Here is a 21,280-nt window from a genome sequence, read left to right as displayed (position 1 = left end):
ATGTAGTCGACACCACAGAATACACTTCTTCAGCTTGAGAATTCTATAAACATATTATCAAGTTCATACTTCTAAAAGCCAGGTCATGTGAAGTTGTTTGATGGTTCACTCCTCGTTCCCACAACTCATTGTCTCATAGGCTGATAGGGCTGAAAAATTAGTTGCAAATATCCAAGTCTGGTCTATTATAAGGCCCCTTTATGTTTCTGACAATGCTTTACTTCAACCTTTTTCTCCCACTTTCTCCTTGTGCGGCTTGTATCGTTTTACTCTGCCATTTAAAAGCCCTCAAGGGCAGTTAAGTTTTAATTCATGTCACCTTTGAACTTTTCAAAATAATGTCTGCCACAGATCCTGACGATTGAGCGCGCGCGCGCGTGTGTGTGTGTGTGTGTGTGTGTGTGTGTGTGTGTGTGTGTGTGTGTGTGTGTGTGTGTGTGTGTGTGTGTGTGTGTGTGTGTGTGTGTGTGTGTTGATCTGGCTTTAGTCAAAGGTTGCTCCAGTGTGCTTCCTTGAGAACGTGAGAACTTTACAGACCCTCTAGGTCGGTCAGTTGCACTGGAGGAGATCACCAGTCGCAAGAGATCTGAAATGACCCTCAAGAATTCACACACACACACACACACACACACACACACACACACACACACACACACACACACACACACACACACACACACACACACACACACACACACACACACACACACACACACACACACACACACACATTAAGCATGTTTAGGAACTGTGTTAAACAGATTGTGGGTGAATTTCCTTATCATGGTTATTCACCGTAGGAGTTGTATACTTTTGGGCCAACACCTCTGTTGTTGTTTTCTTCTTGTTCTTCATGAAATTAAACAATAAGGTGATGGAATATTTAATTATTTTTGACATTGTCTCCATGATTACCATCTACCTCCTCCTCCTCCTTTCTCTTTGCCATCCTTGTCCTCCTGCTCTCCCTCCCCCTAACGCTCATATAATTTCATAGTTGGGAAACTATGAAACAGTTCAGTGTGTGGTTTCATTGTTGTATGTCAGGATGATTGATGCCTTCATGCTGAAGTTGTGCTTCACACTAGTTCTATTTTTCATTATCAGCTGTATGTGAAGTGTGTGTGTGTGCATGCGTGCGTGGGCATGTGCATGTGTGAGCCCACTGAGTGGATCCAGGCCCAGTAACTCAGATATGTGAAAACCCATTCTTGGTTTGGTACCCTCTGACCAGTTTACAATCATTTTCAAATCCAGAGAAGAGCCTCACTCTCAGTACTCAGACACACTCGTATGCAAACTCATGCACCGCATATGCACACGCGCACGCACGCACGCACGCACGCACGCACGCACGCACGCACACACGCACACACGCACACACACACACACACACACACACACACACACACACACACACACACACACACACACACACACACACACACACACACACACACAGCGCCACAGCAGTGACGTCACTGGCTGGGTGGGGAGTTCCCCACCATCTCTATGGAATTTATTGGAGAGTGAGTGGCAAGTTGAAGTGCGGAAGAGTTGGGGAAAAATATTGTCATAAGTTTGTGGTTACCATGATGAAATGCTTCTGTCCAATGCTGAGCAAGAGATTAGCAATGCTACTTTCTCTTGCCCACTGTAAGTCAATGCATAACCTCCAAAATAAACTTTTTTTTTCATGTGCAAGACTCCTCAAATGAAGACTTTGGCTGTAAATTGTTCACCACCCTTCAAGAGTTTAGCATAGCCTTGGTGTGTAGCATGATTTTGTTCAGCCAGTGATATATTAACTCTGCTAAGTGTGAAATCACATTAGCGCTAGCTGTTAGCCATTATCCATTAGGCTGTTTGGCGATCCAGAGGATTGTGGGATATTTTCTGGCTGGAGTCAGCAGCTCAATACCTTTTACTTACAGCAACTGCAGAAGCTTGCCCTAGTTACATTTGTTGTGTGTGTGTGTGTGTGTGTGTGCGTGTGTGTGTGCGTGTGCGTGTGCGTGCAGTCATCTGTAGTGTGTGCGCCATTGCATATACAGTTGTGCTATTATTTGTAAGTGTCAGCCTCATGTCTCTTTTGTGAAAGAGGAGTGAGTGTGCGCCTGCCTTTGTGTCTCATTCCATGCGTGCACTCCATAGATGCTGTGGCTTTGCCATTGTGGTAATCAGTTTGCGCGTTGGCTGAACTAATTTATCAATTCAGTTCCTCCCACTTGTATTCTCTCCCAAGCGTGAACTCTCTCTCTTTCCCCTCCACTCCGTTTCCCACTCTGACAAAACACTTCTTTCTGAAAAACCATAAGGGTTTCCTATCTTTTATGCATGCCTTCTGCCTCTCTGACTTCTCTCCCCCTCTCCTCCTTTCTTCCATGACTCTCTCTCATTTCATTTTTCTATAATGTACAACTGTATTGCCTTACATTTTAATGGCCTTGAACCATGATATCATCGCAATATCGGTGCACTTGTGCTGTTTCAAAGACTGTGGGGAGCAGCCTATGATTTATTGACGAGGTCCTGTGATACCTTCATTTTACACTTACTTGTGTTAAAATCCCATGATTGAAGTTTCCTGCATTAAACTCTGCAAAAGTTATGATGCATTGGAGGCAGGGGGCATGGAAGGTATGCCCATCAGCTGGTAATTTGTTTACTGGTGGTCAGCTGACCCCGGGTGCCCTGTGCGGAGGGTGACGGTGAGGTGTGTGTGTGTGTGTGTGTTGTATATCCATCTGTGATAATCACACAAGTATGCATCTGGGTGTGTGTGTGTGTGTGTGTGTGTGTGTGTGTGTGTGTGTGTGTGTGTGTGTGTGTGTGTGTGTGTGTGTGTGTGTGTGTGTGTGTGTGTGTGTCCAGTGGAGTGAACGAAATCATAGTGAGTGAACCAGGTGGTGAATGCAGGCAGACAATAACTCATGGTAGGGGAGTTGGACAGAGCTGAGGGCTAGAGGAGAAGAAAACCTACGCCGTTGCACACATACTGGTATGATTCTCAGTTATCATTATCTTAATTTATTTCCATCACTTTCTGTCCAAATACACCACAAAACACATTTAGACTATGTCCTCTTTCCATTTCTGGCTTCCAACATATTCTCTCCTTGTAAAACCTCATACTGTATGTTTGTCAGCATTTTCCCTTAATAATCCTGCTCTTATTCTCTCTGAGGCACTATTTTGCGGTGTGAGGAATAGAGGGGGTTGGGGGGTGGGGGTGGGGGTGGCGTGAACAGGGCTGAGGGTGCTGCTCACTTGTTTGTTACGACAGATTAAGTCATTGATTTGCGAAAGCGGTGCACTGATGGAGAAGGCCCTCTGCTACTGTAGACTAGGAGAGAGAGAGAAAAGTAAAAGAAGGAAAAGGAGAGAATGGGGAGAAGGAGAGAGAAAGATCAGTGCTAATTGTAAAGAGAGGAGTTAAATGGGGGTGGGAGAAGAGAGTGGGGAGAAACTAAAAGCCCAAGATAGTTAAGCAAAAGGCTAAGTATAGAACGGAGGGATGGATGCCAGGTGGAGATTGGTGAAAAGGTTGGGAAAGACCAGGGATGCAACGAGGGAGGGGTGTAGGTGCACTTTGAATGACAAGGATGTCAGAGGAAGACAGAGGAGGGAGGCGGAGTGTGAAGGCTTCATCTCTCAATAACATCGACTGCATCCTCCTTCCGTCGTCTTGCTGCTTCAAAGAGCATAAGGGAGCAATTGTGAAATACCTTCACCGAGTTTCAGCATTCCCCCAACTCAGGTTCTTTTCACCCCCCAGAGGGCCAACGGTGAGTTTCTAATTAAAACGTTGGGGGCAAAAGGGTAATTATGATAATAACATAATAATATCGCAGGGGTTATTAGAATGTTCTGTGGTCCCCAAATTGCTTCCTCTGAGAGATCAGGTTTCAGTGTCGTTACATAAAGTCAAATTTCCTTGAAAGTCAGGTAAAATGAAATGGATTCCCCCATGATCGAGGCGCAATCTGAGAAACCTATTCCCTGTTGTATGTCATCGACTTGCGTCTTAACAAAGTCCTTCACCACAATGACATATCCAGCTCCATTCTTCACAGCGCAATTTATTCAAACAGTTTACAAGGTTATAAAGTCTGCTTGTTTGCGCTGTAAGTTTTGGGGTCTCATATCATCAATTTGTGCCGACATGCGTGTATTTTAGATGTGTATCACAAGAGAACATTTCTTTCTGAGCCTCGAGATCACTCCTCAAATGCTAGCTCCGAGCACAGTCGCTTGGAGCTAGCATCCTGGTGCTCGGAGGGGCATCCCACTGTTTTCTTCTCAGTTTTCCGCGGTACCTGACTGGGATGAGGCTTTGTGTATCCCTGTTACTCCCCATTTACACACCCCCTCATTCCCAGGCAGCCCCGAGGCAGCCCACCTCCAGCTGTGGCTGCCGTTCTCCGCGCCGCTTGGTGCAAGTACCGATTGCTTTGGAGTGCCTCCCCTCGCTCAAATAGGCGGTAATTACGGGCTTAAAGAGGTTTAGTGGTCCAGCAAACTACATAATCACCCCTTGAATTAGCCCCAGCTCATCAGCCTCAGTCCAACGAGCAGCGCTCACCACTAGCACCAGCTAGCATGCTGCACCCCCTTCCCTTTATTGCACAGAGGGAAGCACAGCAGCAGGTGTTGTGCAACATCCGGCCCCCTTAATAAATTTAGCCTCCCCTGAGCTGGAATAGGGAGTTCTAATGAAGCAAGCCTTCGCTCATAGTCAAAGCTACCAGAGAGTGTGCACACACGCCACACATACAGGATATAAAATGCTCGCCTTCTAGGACCTCACCCTTTACATTTTGCATGAAACACAACAATGGAGCACTTTGTTAAGACTTGAGACCTTGTCATGTGCATACATGCAGTAAGCTGCAGTATACACATCGGCGCGAGACCCACCCAACTGTAAAGCACACAGATCATTGATCACACCCTGTAACATTGCGGCAAAGGCTGCGGAGGTAGCTGTGGCCCTTCATTATCTTATGTAGTTCAGAGTATTAGAAAAGCGATGAACATTACTTATCATCAATTATCATAGTCAGAAAGCTGGTGATACAGTACATTGTCTAATTCACTTTGTACTAGAGCTTTAATGACATACTTTTCACTCCTTGCCTCCCCAGTTAACTAGATTTATCTCATTCCCATAGGCAAGAACGTTATGAGATTTCCCTAAATCAACAAAAGCTGTTTTTTGAGAGGGAAAATACTCATTAATGAATGAAAAACCCAAGCACAGCTGTTTTTTTCCTTCTGTTTTCTTAATCTTCAGAGGAGACGGCAAGATCAGATGTAAAAAAAACAACATTTTGTAGGGGGCTTCCTTTGCAATTCCTGCTACATATATTGAGGTCTCCCCTTAAAAAAAAAAAGTGTTGAATTATTCACACAAGCTTTGGGCTGGTTTACCGTAGACCAACGCCACAAAAGAGGCAGTTCCAGTTCCCCCCCTGCCCAAATTTTATTTATTTTTTTTGTATGAGTGGGCCTCAGAATGAAACATTTATTTTGCACAGAGTTAGCAGAAGGCAATCTAAAACTCTCATCCACTAGTTGGTTCATTTCAAGTCTCTCAGAAGATCTGTTTTTGCGCTGTTTTGTTATTTTTCATTGGAGCAGCCTGAATCAGAGGAAATTAGGTTAGCGGTGCTTTGTTTTTTCTGTTGTTGTTTTGTTCACTCTCACTCCCTTTTCTTTCTTTCTTTAATCCCCCCTTTCTCCCAGAGCCAGCTTTGTTGCTGGGTCCCTGCTCCCTAATGAAGTCAAAGGGATGTCAGTCGATGCCACCTACACAGAAAGGAATTTGAAATGGCGTAGCTCTCACAGCACAGCGTGAGCACGCACAGACACACACACACACACACACGCACACACACACACACACACACACACACACACACACACACACACACACGCGCGCACACACACACACACACACACACACACACACACACACACACACACACACACACACACACACACACACACACACACACACACACTCACACACACACACACACACAATGAAACTTCCACTGAATGAAAAAAAAAAATTGGGAAATTGGAAGCTTGTTGTATGAGATACAACAGGCTTATAGGTTGGAACGCTTGTTCTAAAGTCTGCTCATGCTCAGGGTTTGGGACATTTGTTGTTAGCATAACAATCTGCCTGCTCTCCAAATATTTAAGGTAATCTCATACATGTCTGGCAAGAGCGAGGCCACACTTCCAGTAAACTGTGCGTTTGTGACTGTGTGAGTACGTATGTTAGTGTGAGACAGCGTGGTATGATATAGTGATGCCCTTCGAGCCAAAAAGGCCCCCGGATTAGCCGTCAGGCATTCCTGATGGGCAGCTCAGTTTCCACAGAGATTTGACCTGGGAACAGCGAGGGGAAGAGATCTGGCCAAGTCAAAGCTGCTCACTTTTACCTTAACTGGCACCTGCAAGCCAATGACCATGCATAACGTTGTTGGTGTTGAACCTGCTTGGTATTTCAGGTCATTGGGGGTTTTAGTATCAGGACAGTTAAGCTTCTTTTATGAGTGCAGTGACCAAAATAACTCCAAGCATCTTGTTGATGACAGAGAAGTCCACTCAAGTAAATTGCTGTACATTAACAAGTTGTTTACACTGAATCATTGCATTTTCTGGCTTCTTTGTGCCTTGTGGCAGACCTCAACCATCTGGTGGTAAAGTAAGCTTGCTGAAAATACAACTGACCCATGTCTGTTATCTGCAGATTGTGCAGGCCTCTTTTTGAGAGACATCACATGGTGGTGACAACATATGATTTTCCTCTCTCTTCTTCCTCCATCCATCCTGTTTCATGGCCACAGTCTTCTCAAGCTAATGTGGCGTGTCAAGCCTTTTTAATGGGATGCACAGAAGCTGGGGAAGCGTGGCTTTAAATAGAAGAATATGCAGTGATAATACTTTAATGCAAATGGCAAAAGAGAGAACACTGAGAGGTTGAGTTGGTTAAGAAGGAAGGCACGAACACAATGGAGCATATGTCAAGGTCCAGATTGGAATCCATATGTCTAAAAATTGGGAGAAAGAAGTGAAACTTATTTTATCCTACTCCTTGCCCAATGTTCAATAATCACATTTCATAAGTATCCTGAATATTACTTCCATACAATAATTGTTCAGCAGTTGTTTGTCTCACCTTTTCATTCTTTTGCAGAGCATTTTCAATGTGTTACATTATTAATTTGTTACGTAGTTTCATTGTTTAAAATAAAGAGTAAAAAGTCGCTGTGATTGCACGTAACTAAGAATAGAAAAGAGCACTTTTTTTTTTTTTACTGAGGCAGTAAGATAAAGTTAAGGGAAAAGCGTGGAAAGATTAAAGGCATTTCTGAAATATCCCTCTACCCTTGGTGAAATGGAACATCTCAAATGAAAGAGTAACCCTTACTTGTTTCCTTTCTTCTTGCTTTCTTCTGCCACTGCGAGACTCAGGTGAGACTTCACAGAACTAAATACGAATTAAAGCGGCCTGTCCACCATCTGTCCTTCATATATATATATATATATATATTTTATTTTATTTTATTTTATTTTTTTTAATTTTTAATCAGACTTAGGTTTGCAGATTTGTGCAGCCAACCCATCACAAGTCAAACAGAGAGACACACAACCACATGCAAACGTAAACTCACAGAAGTCAAGAATGGACTTGAAAAGAGGATCTTCTCACTGTCATGTTATTCATTTAATTAATATTAATGTTTATTAGAAAGACCCCGAATCCAAGACTCAAGAAGGGACTCTTCTTGGTGCCAATGCGAACCACTACACCACAGTGTGGTAAAGAAGTCTGACTTTCAGTGATTTTTTTTTTTCTCTTCAAATGTCAAAGTTCTGTTGAGTTTTGGCTCCAGATGACATGAGTTTGCCCCAAAATGGGCAAATTAAATATTCACTATAATCGTATGTAATCGGCATTGTGCTGCAATCACACTGCTGAAGTGTGATTTGCAGAGATTTTGTTATACACAAGAAAAAAAATACATGGATTTTTATGAACTACTTTTGTCGTCTGTTAAATTTGTAAGTGTATTTGCTTTTTGTTTTTTTTTATATTGGCATGCCGAGAATACTTCTCTCCCGGGTTAGACATGGGACAAGGGGAGTAAAGAGGGGTCTCACAGAGTATTTATGCTCTTATCTCAGCGTTAAACCCTGGGGGCTCCAGATATCAATTTCCATGTCTCCTCCTTCCCTCTTCCTCTCTTTCCTTTTTCTATCTATCCCTCTCTTGTTCTTGTCTGAGGAGGTCAGAGAGGAAGACGGTCAGACAGGGAGGGGATGTTACTGATGCTCTCTTACTCACCCACACACACACATCTGCACACCCTCGTGCACGCACGCACGGCCACGCACAGCTGTACTTACTCATATGTTGCCCAAATGACTAACAAGCACATCCGCGTGATCAGTCATGGTCATCATTGCGCACGGATTCTCTTGAAAAGTAAAACCTACTATAAGGGACGAGACACAACAGACATGCATGTGCACACACACACACGCACAATCACACTTATTCAGATTGATAAGAACAAAGAAAAGCACGCACACACACACACACACACACACACACACACACACACACACACACACACACACACACACACACACACACACACACACACACACACACACACACACACACACACACACACACACACACACCTCCTGGCACCCACATGCTCCAAGCTCAGCAGAGAGCAGCAGGCAGGGTGGAAATTCTCATGAAAGGAGTTGTATATTTGGAGAAGACATATCATTAAGATAGGCGGAGGGAAGAGGGAAGGGAAGGGAGGGAAGGATGCGCCGAAACTTTCCATCTGCTCTTTTAAAGAACATGTTATTGCTTTTCTCTCTAAAGGCCTTCCACACTCTTTCTCTCGCTCTCTCTTTCTCTCTCTCTCTCTTGCCGCTGAACCACAGCCAAAGGCCGTTAAGGCAGCAGAATCACTCACAGACAATATTCAAACGGCGACTTGTTGCGCGCAGCTAAATCACAGTGTTTTGACAGATAGGAGCTAATTTGGAGGTTTTGAAAAGAAGGAGGGCAAAAACAGTCCTGATGAGCTGGCCTACTGGAGATTCCCTCCTGTGATGCACGCGTCTTCTAAGTACAAGTGAAACAACTGCAAATTTGCTTATTAAAAGGAAGTTTTTAGGAAAATACATTTTGGAGACCAGTTCCACCAGGAATCATATCCAGTGTAAAAAAAAAAAAATACAGTTTCTAAGTTTATTGCTGCAAATGACTTGCTGTTGCGACCCCTGGCAAAGGGAGCAGCCGAATAGACACGTGCTATCCCTATAGTCAATCAAAGAAGGCCAACTTTAGACCTATTTCTGTACTTGAATCAATATCGCTATTACGGCCCCCGTTGGCAGTACGTGTGTCAAAGAAATCACATTTTTTTGCCAGCGAGCACATTTCTCTTTCAGTGCTGCTGTGTGAGATTGAGATTGCGTGTGTCTGTGAGTGTGTGCGTGCGTGTGACTAGTTGCGCATGTCTGCGTGTGTGTTGGGAAGCTGGAGGCAGGGAATCAGCGAAACAGGGTGTATTTGTGCTGTTTCATGGCCGCTGGCGCGGCTGCAGCCCCCCAATATCACGAGGCAGACTCTCCTGGTTCCACAGATCTATGACACGTAGAATGGAGACATTGATCTCTCGTTTTCAGTCGGCTTTGTTTCCAGAGAATAAAGACTTTAAAGACATGTTTTCCCACATGATTAACCAAGATTCATATGTCAGTGGCCAGTGTGTGTGTGCGATTTCTATATGTAAAACACATCAAAGCATCAGATGACACACACCCTGGAGTGCAGTGTTTCTTTATTTCCAGCACACACACACACACACACACACACACACACACACACACACACACACACACACACACACACACACACACACACACACACACAGAGTAGTGGCGCCCCACATATCATTTTGATACTATCTGATCGGTCTACTGTGAGGAGGGTACTTGCACATGCACACGCCAATAGCATTTGAACGGATGGACAGTTCGTATACGTCGTGCACACGCTCACACATGAAAGCACAAAAAAGATTGGTTGTAGGAGAAGTGGACACAAATTTGGCCAGAGGCGACAATGCAATTATAACTTAGCGCATGAAATTAGCCTCCTTGTGTTCCCATTCCCCCGCAACCAATCACATGGACAAGTGAAGGCTGGGAAAAAAAAATAACTGTCTCCTCTCCTTCTCTCCCCTCTCTGTCTCTGCTGGGTCATCCCATCATTAAACACAATCCTGTTCATTATGCACTGAAAAAGCTGTCATGAAAAAATGAAAAAGCTGGCGCCGCACTGATTTTGCACGTCTGATTGACTATCAAGGGTGTGTCCTCTTCTTAGGCATCCTGTGTATGTCTTACAGTAGCCGAAGGTGTCGCCGATTACTGCTTCACATAACAGGGGAGAGCAATTCAGTATTTTTTCCCTCATGTAAGTCACGTCAAGTTCTTGGTGTATTTTCATGTTATAAAAAGGCGTATTGCCCTAAAACTGTAAAATAGTTTGGGTGTCATTATTTTAAGTGCTGAACTGAAGAAACTTTTAGGCTAATATTTTATCACCATCTTCAAATATCTTCAAATTCTTTTTCTTGGTTGTGTACACATCATTTCAGAGAATTCCTATTTTTCCCGTAACTGCTGTCCCTTCAACAATCTATTCTCTCCCTCTCCTCCCTCCGCGTCCCCCGTTTTATGGCCTGCCTATGGCGTCCAGCACAGTCCGTGTCTTGTCTCAGTCATGAACAGCACATTGTCCTCCGCGAACGAGGTCCTGTGCATCTGTGATACTCCCCACTCTAATATAAATCAACACACTCCCCCAAGTTCACATTTATCCAATTTATTCATTCTATATATTTAAACAGGTGGCTCGGCTTTAACGGTTCTCAGCTGTTTTCTTGAAAGAGGGCGGGTGGCTGCGCTGTCAGCGGTTTATATTTAAACACTGGGCTCCGAGTCGGCCGGGCTGTCTTTCCAACAAGTGAACTGTTGTTTATCATGCATGTGTCGTCTGAGTCTTGAAATTTAAAAAACAAGGGAGAGAAAGAGTTAGTGTGAAATAATCACACTGTTTAAACTGAAAAAAAAAATGAACTGATGTCTTAAAAATAAAACAAAATGTGGCTGATTAAAATGTTACATTTAGATTAGAATAAAGTTTTAATTGATTGGGGGGGAGGGGGGGTGTATGTAAGTGAAACTATATTTGCATTTGATTTGTATATCTTATACCAGGATGTTATTTTTATTCTAAACATTTTTTTTAAACACACATAATAAGAGAGAAAAAGAACTTTGTTAGCATGTATATTCATTGTAAAGGCCTCCTGGACGGCACTTTAGCCATCCTACCACAGGTCACGCATTTGTATCATGAGTTTCTTCGTACTGTCCAAAGCACACTGTATTTAATGTTTTTTATCCATTTTAGGCCTGCCATGTGATAGATATGAGTACTTTGTGGTGCCAAAACAGATTTGCTCTACAAAGGCAGAGTCTGACGTAGTCTTTCTGTTGCAGTCTTTATTGATTTATTATCATTTCTTTTGGCAAGACTGCTGGACCTGGATGGCTCGGGAGGGAAAATCAGCACACAAATCAAAACAATGGTGACAAAAACAAACAGGAGCAATCACCAGAGTACAGACACCATAACTTGTTTGCAACAATCAGGAAAACCAAATAAATTTATAGTAATAATTAACTACCAAATATTACAATTGGTCTTGGGAATCAAACAAGAAAAATAAATCGTAGGACACAGAAAATTCATGATTTACTATATTATTTGGATTTTAAGACCTATAGAACTGTTGTAAAATCTGTGGTTGTCAGAGTACTAAGACATGTATACTACGATAGGTTACTAATAATTGACATGCTGCAGTATCCTGTCTGTGATTAAATGGCTTTTTGGTAGTAATTCGATTTTTTTTTTTTTTTAGCCAACTTAAAGTTGTGTTCATATGCATGCACAAGATAGGCTCTAAGTGGGTTACACCCACTTAGAAAAATCTCAAGAATCTATATACCTTGGTCGGTTGGTATTGTGCAATTTAAGGGCCATACATGTTTTTGTGCTTGACAAGTATTCAAAACCTGTAGAGCTTTCCATGCAAAAAGGCAAACTCAACAGTCATGTTACTGCACCACTACTGAGAGGATAAAAGCAGCAGCAGCAGCAGCAATAAAGATGAGACATTTCACATTCTCTTGTCTGTATTCCATCGGGTTAATGTTACATATTCCCCATTCACTGATTACATATGCAGCGGGGTGAAAGGGGGGCCGTCGACGCGAATATATTTGTGTAAGAGGCTGCCTAATTACCAGAGCTGGTTCTCCACTTCACTTAACTTTCTAATTGGCTTGCCTTTTTGGCTGCCATTAATTACAAGATTTCATATTCCATTAATGATTGCAAGGGTGGGGGCGCACATGAATGTGCACACACGCACACATACGTACAGTATACTTTCAGATAGGCGCGCACACTGGCGCATACTGACACCTACGCACCAATGAGCACGAGCACACATCTCATTTTCTACCTCTCATTACGCGGCATGGTTTTGTGTGTGCGACTGCGTGTGTGTAACCTGTGCCCCGCAACGTCTCTTTCTCTGCTAAAAGGCACATCAAACCCTCTTTTTCAAAAAAACAAGAAGCTTCATTACACAATTTGTGGTCAGCCTTTTTTTTTTTTTCCTTTCTTTCTTTTCCCTGACACATGCTGTCTTTCTCTTTCGTAGCATCCGTACCCATCAGAAGAACAGAAGAAACAGCTGGCACAAGACACAGGCCTCACCATCCTACAAGTGAACAACTGGTAAGTCATTTTAGAGTTTACATGCAGTCGATTTCGAGGGGTTCGACCCCGCAGGCTATCCCAGTTCTTAATGATTGGAATTAATGCCTCCACTCCTCCCCTGTTTTCATCTCACTCTCACACACACACACACACACACACACACACACACACACACACACACACACACACACACACACACACACACACACACACACACACACACACACACACACACACACACACACACACACACACACACACACACACACACACCACTTACTGAATCATCCTCACCTAGATCAATCCATCTAAAGAGAAATGGCCTGGAGTGGTTTTCCAAACCAACAGCCTAACTCGGCCCAAACATGAGCGTCCATGTTAATTAGGAGTCAAACTGCTCTCTGGAAAAAAAAAACAAATCCAATAAAATCATTCAACATGCACAAGTTATATACAAGAATGATTATTTGGAGAGTGGTGTGTCTCAGACTAATTATAGTGTTTTACTTTGGCAAACTTATTTTTGAGTTTGTAGCTCTCTGTAGCTAGTGTCAGCAGCATTTGTTTTAATCGCCTGGTGAACATTTGTTCTCTCTTGATGGTTAGATTATAACCAGTCACTGTTTAGAGATGCGTGATGATAAAGTGATGAGCAGCCTCGCATCACAGCGAGAATATCCACCGGTTCGAGTCCTGGCTCGCAGGTCCTTCTCTACAGAGTTTGCATGTTTTGTTTATTTTTTTCACTCCAGTTTCCTTCAAAACCCTGCAAGTGAGCTTCATTGTGTTCTCTGTTTGTGATTATCTGTCTCTCTGTCTTTGCCCTGTGACGTCACTTACTGTGATAAAAACAGATGTAGATGATGAGTCACAGTTTCAGCAACCTGTGCTTTGATTATCTCTGTAATGAGATATCTGTTCACCAAACTAGATTTAAAAAGTTAAATAAGAAACAGAAACATGCTCAATTTCAAAAGAGGTTTAATTGTTGTATTCCTATTACTTTAAGATGCATATTATCCCCAAGTCGTTAGTCTCTTATAAACCCATTTATTGGCTTTCTATCGACCATATGTTATCAGTGTTTAGTACATTTTCCATAAAGCATTTAAAGCCGTCCTTGTTAGCAAGGAGGGCTTGAAAGCAAAGAGCATCTTTGCGAACCTGCCTTTGCAAATCACTGCTCTGTAAGTGCCAACTAGCCTGTTAATTGGGCACACGTGTGACGGGCCACGGCCATAAACCGAGGGAGCTAACTATTCATTTTAACCTTAGGTAACACTGTAAAAGGTAGAAAGGGGCCCTGTGTCCTTGTGCAGCGTAGTCTTATCAGAGAGATAGCTATCAGCACATGCTTAGTGTTATTAGACATGTCTAATTAAAGGGGTTGGAGTCTGGGTAACTGAGGCAAGGCCCAGGCAAAGGGTGTTTGATCTGAGCGGCCCTTAAAATAATCCTTGAAAGTATCAGTCAGTCGCGAGGTAGAGGCATGAAAGTGGAGACTGCAGAGAAGGCAAAGAGCAGTCGAAATAAAGAGAGTTAAAGAGGCAGACAAAGTGAAAAATAGATGATGAGAAAGAGAGAAAGATAAGGAAAGAAAGGAGAGAAAGAGATGAGCCCCGATAAATCCCCATTACCAGCAGTCTAATGATGTTAACATTATTCCCAGCCATTGTTCAATCTGAGACCTCAGAGACAGACAGACGTTAGATTAGGGCATGATGTATCAGGCTGTGGAGAATTCATTTTATACCAGGTCAGAAACAATACACCAACACACACACACACACACACACACACACACACACACACACACACACACACACACACACACACACACACACACACACACACACACACACACACACACACACACACACACACACACACACACACACACACATACACGCAGCCTGGCAAACAAAAAGGCCTCCTGACCAGAGGGAATCCTGTAAGGTTATCAAATCACGTGACCCCTCTGAAATCCATGGGGGATCAATTCTTAGAGCTGAGATAAAGCCAAGCTGTGCGTGCGTGCGTGTGTGCGTGTGTGTGTGTCAGATAGACAGTCACATGAACAGTAGCTTGGTCACTTAAGGCTGACTGTGTGACTCATTGTGTTTGTTGTTTTTATTGGTAGGGGGATAGCAACACACCCCGAAGGTGTGTATGGATGTGTGCGCAAGACCAACACATACTGTGTCAATCGTAGGAGGTTAATCTTCGTTTGTGGAAGATGTTGTATGTGTGTGTCTGCGTGTGTGTAAGAGAGGGGAACCGGGGGTGGTTAATCTAAGGGGTATTAGCTGTTAAACCCTGCATGCTGGGATCCCGCTGCCCCCTCACATTTTGTTGTGTGTGTGTGTGTGTGTGCGTGTGTGTGTGTGTGTGTGTGTGTGTGTGTGGGTGTGTGTGTGTGTGTGTGTGTGTGTGTGTGTGTGTGTGTGTGTGTGTGTGCGTGCATTTGTCCACAGGCATATTTCCACGCATGGTTCGGTTGATTGAGCAAGCGAGCAGTACATTGTAGCATGGAAGGGTGATTGAGAACAACAAAGTTAAATCACAGAGTGACAGAGAGGTAACGATGGAGAAACTGACAAAAATAAAAATAAAAGACAAGAAACAGAAGAGGAAAAGTTGGTGTGACGTTAACGTGACAAAAAAAATGATAGGAGAGGAGAAGGAACACACACACATACAGAGGTTATGTTAGGGGAACTGCCATTTTGCAGGCGGGTTGTTGTGCTGGTTGGGAAGCCCCGTCATTGGGCGTCTCCATAGCAACCCCCGGTGATGTTACCTCCTGACCCACTGATTTGGTGAAGTCAATTTTGCTCGATGTGATTCTGTTTGTCAGTGAATTTGAAACGTATACACCAAACCAAGCACGCACGTTGAAGTCCGCTCGTGTACACGCACGCACGCACTCACACACACGCACACACACACACACGCACACACACGCACACACACGCACACACACGCACACACACACTCTCTTTCTCGAGCGTTCGCTTGCACTGAATCACTTCTACAACTGTGAAATCAGACCGAAGAGGACTTCAGAAAGCATAAAACACTTAGTGGGAGTGTGTTTCACGGTCACATGTAGACCAACGGTGTTAAATTCATGTCAAATGGCCGCAGATGAACCGTGGGTCATCCATGTCTGTTGTCCCAACAGAGAGCGACTTCAGAAAAAAAACATGTGCAACTGACAAATAAAACATAGAACTCTGTCACACAAACACACGCACTTATGCAGAAACTCAATCTCTTTATCATCGTGTGCATTGTCTTTACCTTATATCAGTAATCACACACCCATATACTCCCTGTGTGTGTCTCTTTCTCTCTCAAGCGCCATAGATGTGTTAACACACATGTCGGTGTGCATTATTGATGAGCGAGCACGCGGTAGGGCTCAGCAGATTAAATAAAAATGCTAAAGGCCGGCAAGGGGCGCAGATCACTCATGAATTATTGGCAGAAATACGCCGCACCAGGGAATCTCAATTTGAATGGAAAAAGCGTGTGTGTGTCTGTGGGTGTGCGTGTGGGCGTGCGTGCATGTGCTCATGTTCATATTTACCCAGCAGAATCATATACAGAGAATATAAACATATACTGTACCAAAAGCAAACATTTTCCATCCCTACAAAGTAGCCCATACAGCGTATAGATAAACACACATGGAACACATGCACTTTCAACATAGGTGCAGTGTGTCGCACAGTGTGACACAGTATTGTTGCCGTACTCGGAGCAAACACAGAAGTTACGAGGCACCTGAATCAACATATTGTTCCCACTAACTGCTGAAACAATGAATACGAGACTGTTTAGTGAGACAAAAAAATAAATGTTGCTGTGGATCCTTGTCATGCTGGTGCTGTTCACTCTCTGAAGTAGATGTAGGTGAGGTAGTTTAAAAAAAAAAAGTTTTGTTGCAAGCCAACTCTGTCAAAATGAGAAAAGGTCCAAAGACTTTCACTCCAGGATAGTGACCGTTTGCATATATGATAATTTCTTTCAGCCATTATTTATATATATCATATTATCAAATGCAGGGTTGTGGAGAGACCATACACACTCACATTAACCCCAACATTGAATTTTAGGTTACTGATTAGCCTCAAATGTTTGTTTTTGGACTGAGGAACCTGGTAAAAGCCTACGTTTACACAGGGAGAATATGCAAACTCCACAAGCACAGGGAGGCATGCTGGTGCAGTGGTTAGCACTCTGGCCTCACAGCAGGAAAAATGAAAAATCCCCTGTTCGAGTCTCAACGAAGTCAATAAATCAATGACATGTTCTTATTTATAATTGTAACCAGAATTTACTTTGGAATTTTGTCCTCCTACTCTGCAGTAATATTTCATGCAAATCCTTCAGAAATAGCTGCAATTACCAAGATGTGAGACAGCCAAAACTTCGTTTGTAATCGTCTCAAAGCAAATTGAATCATGTCAACTGAACTTGGTCATCTGAAATCATGTCGGATTATTCACATGTGACCTGTCTACTATAATAAATATAGAGTAAATATGGATCTGTTGAGACTTGAGTCAAGCATTAATTGGATTATGGACTGCTGATAGACCCAAGTTCAGGTGTATCAGCAGCTTTATTATCACAGTGGACAAAACAGCCTTTTACCTGCTCACGCAATCATACCAGTCTGAATACAGGCAGTGGGCAAAATCTAAATGCTCAGAAGACGTCCTTGGTTCTCCCTCTACTCAGTCTTGCTCTGGATACAGTCAGTATCTCTGTGCTAAGTTCTCCTAACGCTCCTGTGATGTAAAAATCGATAGCGAGGTCATCAGGTTTCCCCTGTTGCCGGCCCCTCCCCTTCCTGCCTGCAATTTAATAATACCCCTTTAAAGGCAGTGTTTAAGCCCCGCCGAGCAATTGTTTTGTCAATAAGACCTCCTTTTACGAACGTCTTAAAAGCATGGACAGAGGGGAGAGCGAGGGGAAGGGAACGGCAGCGAGAGAAGCAGTATTTAAAAGGGCAGAGTGGACGGACGTGGAGGCTACTTAAGAAGGAGCGGCGTGGCACATACATATGTGATGCTTATCAGGTTTCTGAAAGCACCAGGAAGAACATGAGGGAAAGAGGTGAGGTGATGGCAGGGAGACAGAGTTAACGTCGGGATCGAAGTGGGGCAAGGTGGGTGAAGGAGAGAACATGCAAACGAGGACAGACAGGAAGTGCTTTTGCTCTCATTTTATCATGTTGCACATGACATCAGTCAGAATTAGGTAACATTTTGTTGCACGCCGTGAGCGCCAGCAAGGTTTTAAAGGTGCTGCAAATGCGATCTGGCGATAACACGTGTCAAGGATATACTCGATTCATAAAGTTTTATGACTTAAAATAACAGAATTTTAAGCGATGAAAAGAATATGTGTCTGTTAAGATTTGCCACAAGTCACAAACATCACACATCAAAGCAATTATTTTCAGTGTGATGCAACATCAATCAATCACACGTACAAAAAGAAAGGCCATGTTAAATGATCAGGGAGGGTGAGAGAAGCAAACGGGTAGAGTGAGATGAGCTGCATGGTTCAGTAGGTTAGACAGGTTAGTGAGAAAGAGGTGCTTCAACTTGTTCACAGAAAGAATTGCGAGACCTATATGTGTGTGTGTGTGTGTGTGTGTGTGTGTGTGTGTGTGTGTGTGTGTGTGTGTGTGTGTGTGTGTGTGTGTGTGTGTGTGTGTGTGTGTGTGTGTGTGTGTGTGTGTGTGTGTGCCTGTGTGCGTACATGTGTGTGCATGTGTGCGAGTGTGTGTTTTGGAATTAGCAAGCCAAGTTTCAGCCCATGCCCCGAAGCCTCTTTCATACACTGCAGCTCTGTCAAGTTGCTTCAGCCTGAAACTCCCTGACATTACAGAAAATGCCACACACACACACACACACACACACACACACACACACACACACACACACACACACACACACACACACACACACACACACACACACACACACACACACACACACACACACACACCTCTCTCGATATGACCTCACCCTCAGACTTCAACCGTGAGTCAAAAATGTGAAAATAATTTCAAAAACAATGTTTTCTTCTCTCAGTTTGAAGTCCGTTTTCTAACAATAGCCCTATGCAGGAAACTTCAGCTCGTGCAGACACAACCCTGTCTTTACACTGTTATGTCAACACATATGCGTGTGCTTGGGCGTGTGCGCGTGCGTGTGTGTGCGCTCGTACGCATGCACTGTAGTTGTCCATATGCAAAGACACACTCCACACCGAACACCCTCCTTCTCCTGTTTCTCCCTCGTTCTTCCTCTTACTCTCTGTTTCTCTTACATCACAGCACGCCGCCCGAGGCCAAACCTGCATTTCTCTTCATTCGCCCCTCTCTCTGTCTTTTTTTTTTTTTTATATTCCCTCCTCTTTTCTCCCCCCACTCCTCTCCTTTGCTTTTCAACCTCCTTTTGTAGCAGGAGAGCGGGGGGTGGGCAGGGGGTCCGAAACATGAAAGGGCGGCAGAATGTGAATGCCGGGACCTGTGTTGGAGTGCACATGGTCACTGTCGCACTCGCCGCCATCACTCGCACACTGTGTGTTGTTCGCACACTGATGTTGGCTTGTGTTGATCAAGCACATTTCTGTAGTGATTCAGCAGGACACAGACTGAGCATTTTGGGCCTAAAGTGGATATCCAGAGAAAGAATTTAAAATAGGATGCCAGCTTTTACAATTACGAGACAGAGGACAAACTCTGATTTAACGCACTTTAAATAAATGACACTTGGATGTAAAGGATTTGTCGATCAAGCATATAATGAGAATGTTTGCTGAGACTGACACACGTGGAAACTCTCTGCCAATATTAATGAGATGGACTGATTCAGACATCAGACACATATTCTGTATCCTAAAATGTCTCATGAAACCTTTATAGGGAAATACTTGGAATAGGCATATTCTTCTGCACTTTTGTGGGACTTTTCAAATAAATTAGCAATAAATACTGTTGTATGCAATGTATATAAACCCATTGATATATATAAAGCTGTCAAAATCTGAAAAAGTCTCAATATATATATGGTAAATGTCTCAGATTGGGATTTATTTCTGACAGATTTCGATAAAAAATGATACAACATATTGTTTGCAAAGAAAAGTACACAAAATATGTGTTACTATTGACATTGTACACACGTCACCCTCACAAGTTGTATGTGTAGCTACAGCACATTCCATCAGGAGTATTTTTCATGTTTTTTATTTTGAAGAATATTTCCATTTTTGTCTATTTATCACCAATTCATAACACTTTATGTTCGAAAAAAACATAGAGGAAGGAAAAAAACTATTTGAGCAAGTAAAGAGGGACAAACCACAAAGAAACCACCAGCAGAACCAGACTCACCTGTTTGTGTGCGTGCATGCGTGCGTGCGTGCACGTGTGCGTGTCCTCTGGGGGCCCACAGTCAAAAAACAGGCATTTGAGGTTGCTTTAAATTTAGCTGTGAATATGATTATGTGTCTGTCTCTGTTTGTCCCATGGTGGACTAGTAATCTACTCAGGGTGTACCCTGCCTTCGCAGCTGGGATTGACTTGCGCCCCCCGCAACCGCTAAGTTGAATAACGCAGTGTAAAGGATGTATAGTGAAAGGGAAAATCATACACATCAATCAGTTAAAGCAGAGAAAAGAGGTTCAAGACCTCAGTATTTACGTTACTGTGAGCAGTGTAAAGCACAAGTCATCATTTAAATTTTTGCTCGATACCCTATGACAGTAGATTCAGTTAATGTATCCTATGAAATGTCATGGCATGTACATTTACCAACAATAGCAAATTCCTTGATATAGTTAAAGTAGTTAGAAACTCTGTTTTGCTCATTTCTACTCATTTAATGTTTGCTGACTGTGGATGTCCACTGCCTAAAAATGTAATTCGCTAGTTTCTGGGCAGGCAAAGGGATCCCCATTGCGATGGCTGCTGTGAGCCAGCGGGGGGAAGTGACACGCGCAGAGACAGGATATGACACGGGCAGTATGGGAGGCAGGGCGGGATTTAGGTCAACCAGTTCTTGTTCACAACAGTCGCCACTGCAAGCCCTGTCAGCAATACGGACTCTGTGTGACACTGTGGTCATCTGTGTCCAAACTCTGACTTTTTTTTTCTGATGGTGGCAGGTTTTTTTTTTTTTAAACAAATATATTTAAAAACCTGCCTCTGAAGCCGAACACACACACACACACCACACACACACACACACACACACACACACACACACACACACACACACACACACACACACACACACGCACACACACACACACACACACACACACACACACACACACGCACAA

General features: G+C 43.3%; 1 protein-coding gene across 2 annotated transcripts in view; it reads left to right on the top strand.

The window, feature by feature from the left end:
• meis1b (Meis homeobox 1 b) overlaps positions 1 to 21,280 on the top strand; it is an 84,798-nt gene that overhangs the window by 45,370 nt on the left and 18,148 nt on the right. For both annotated transcript variants that reach the window (XM_080508154.1, XM_080508155.1), the window contains exon 9: positions 12,852 to 12,928. In XM_080508154.1, coding sequence (XP_080364280.1) covers positions 12,852 to 12,928 — 77 coding nt within the window. The remainder of the gene's footprint in view (positions 1 to 12,851; positions 12,929 to 21,280) is intronic.

Source organism: Blennius ocellaris, assembly GCF_963422515.1.
Source record: "Blennius ocellaris genome assembly, chromosome: 13".
Taxonomy (NCBI): domain Eukaryota; kingdom Metazoa; phylum Chordata; class Actinopteri; order Blenniiformes; family Blenniidae; genus Blennius; species Blennius ocellaris.
This window is presented reverse-complemented; position numbering and strand designations above follow the sequence as displayed.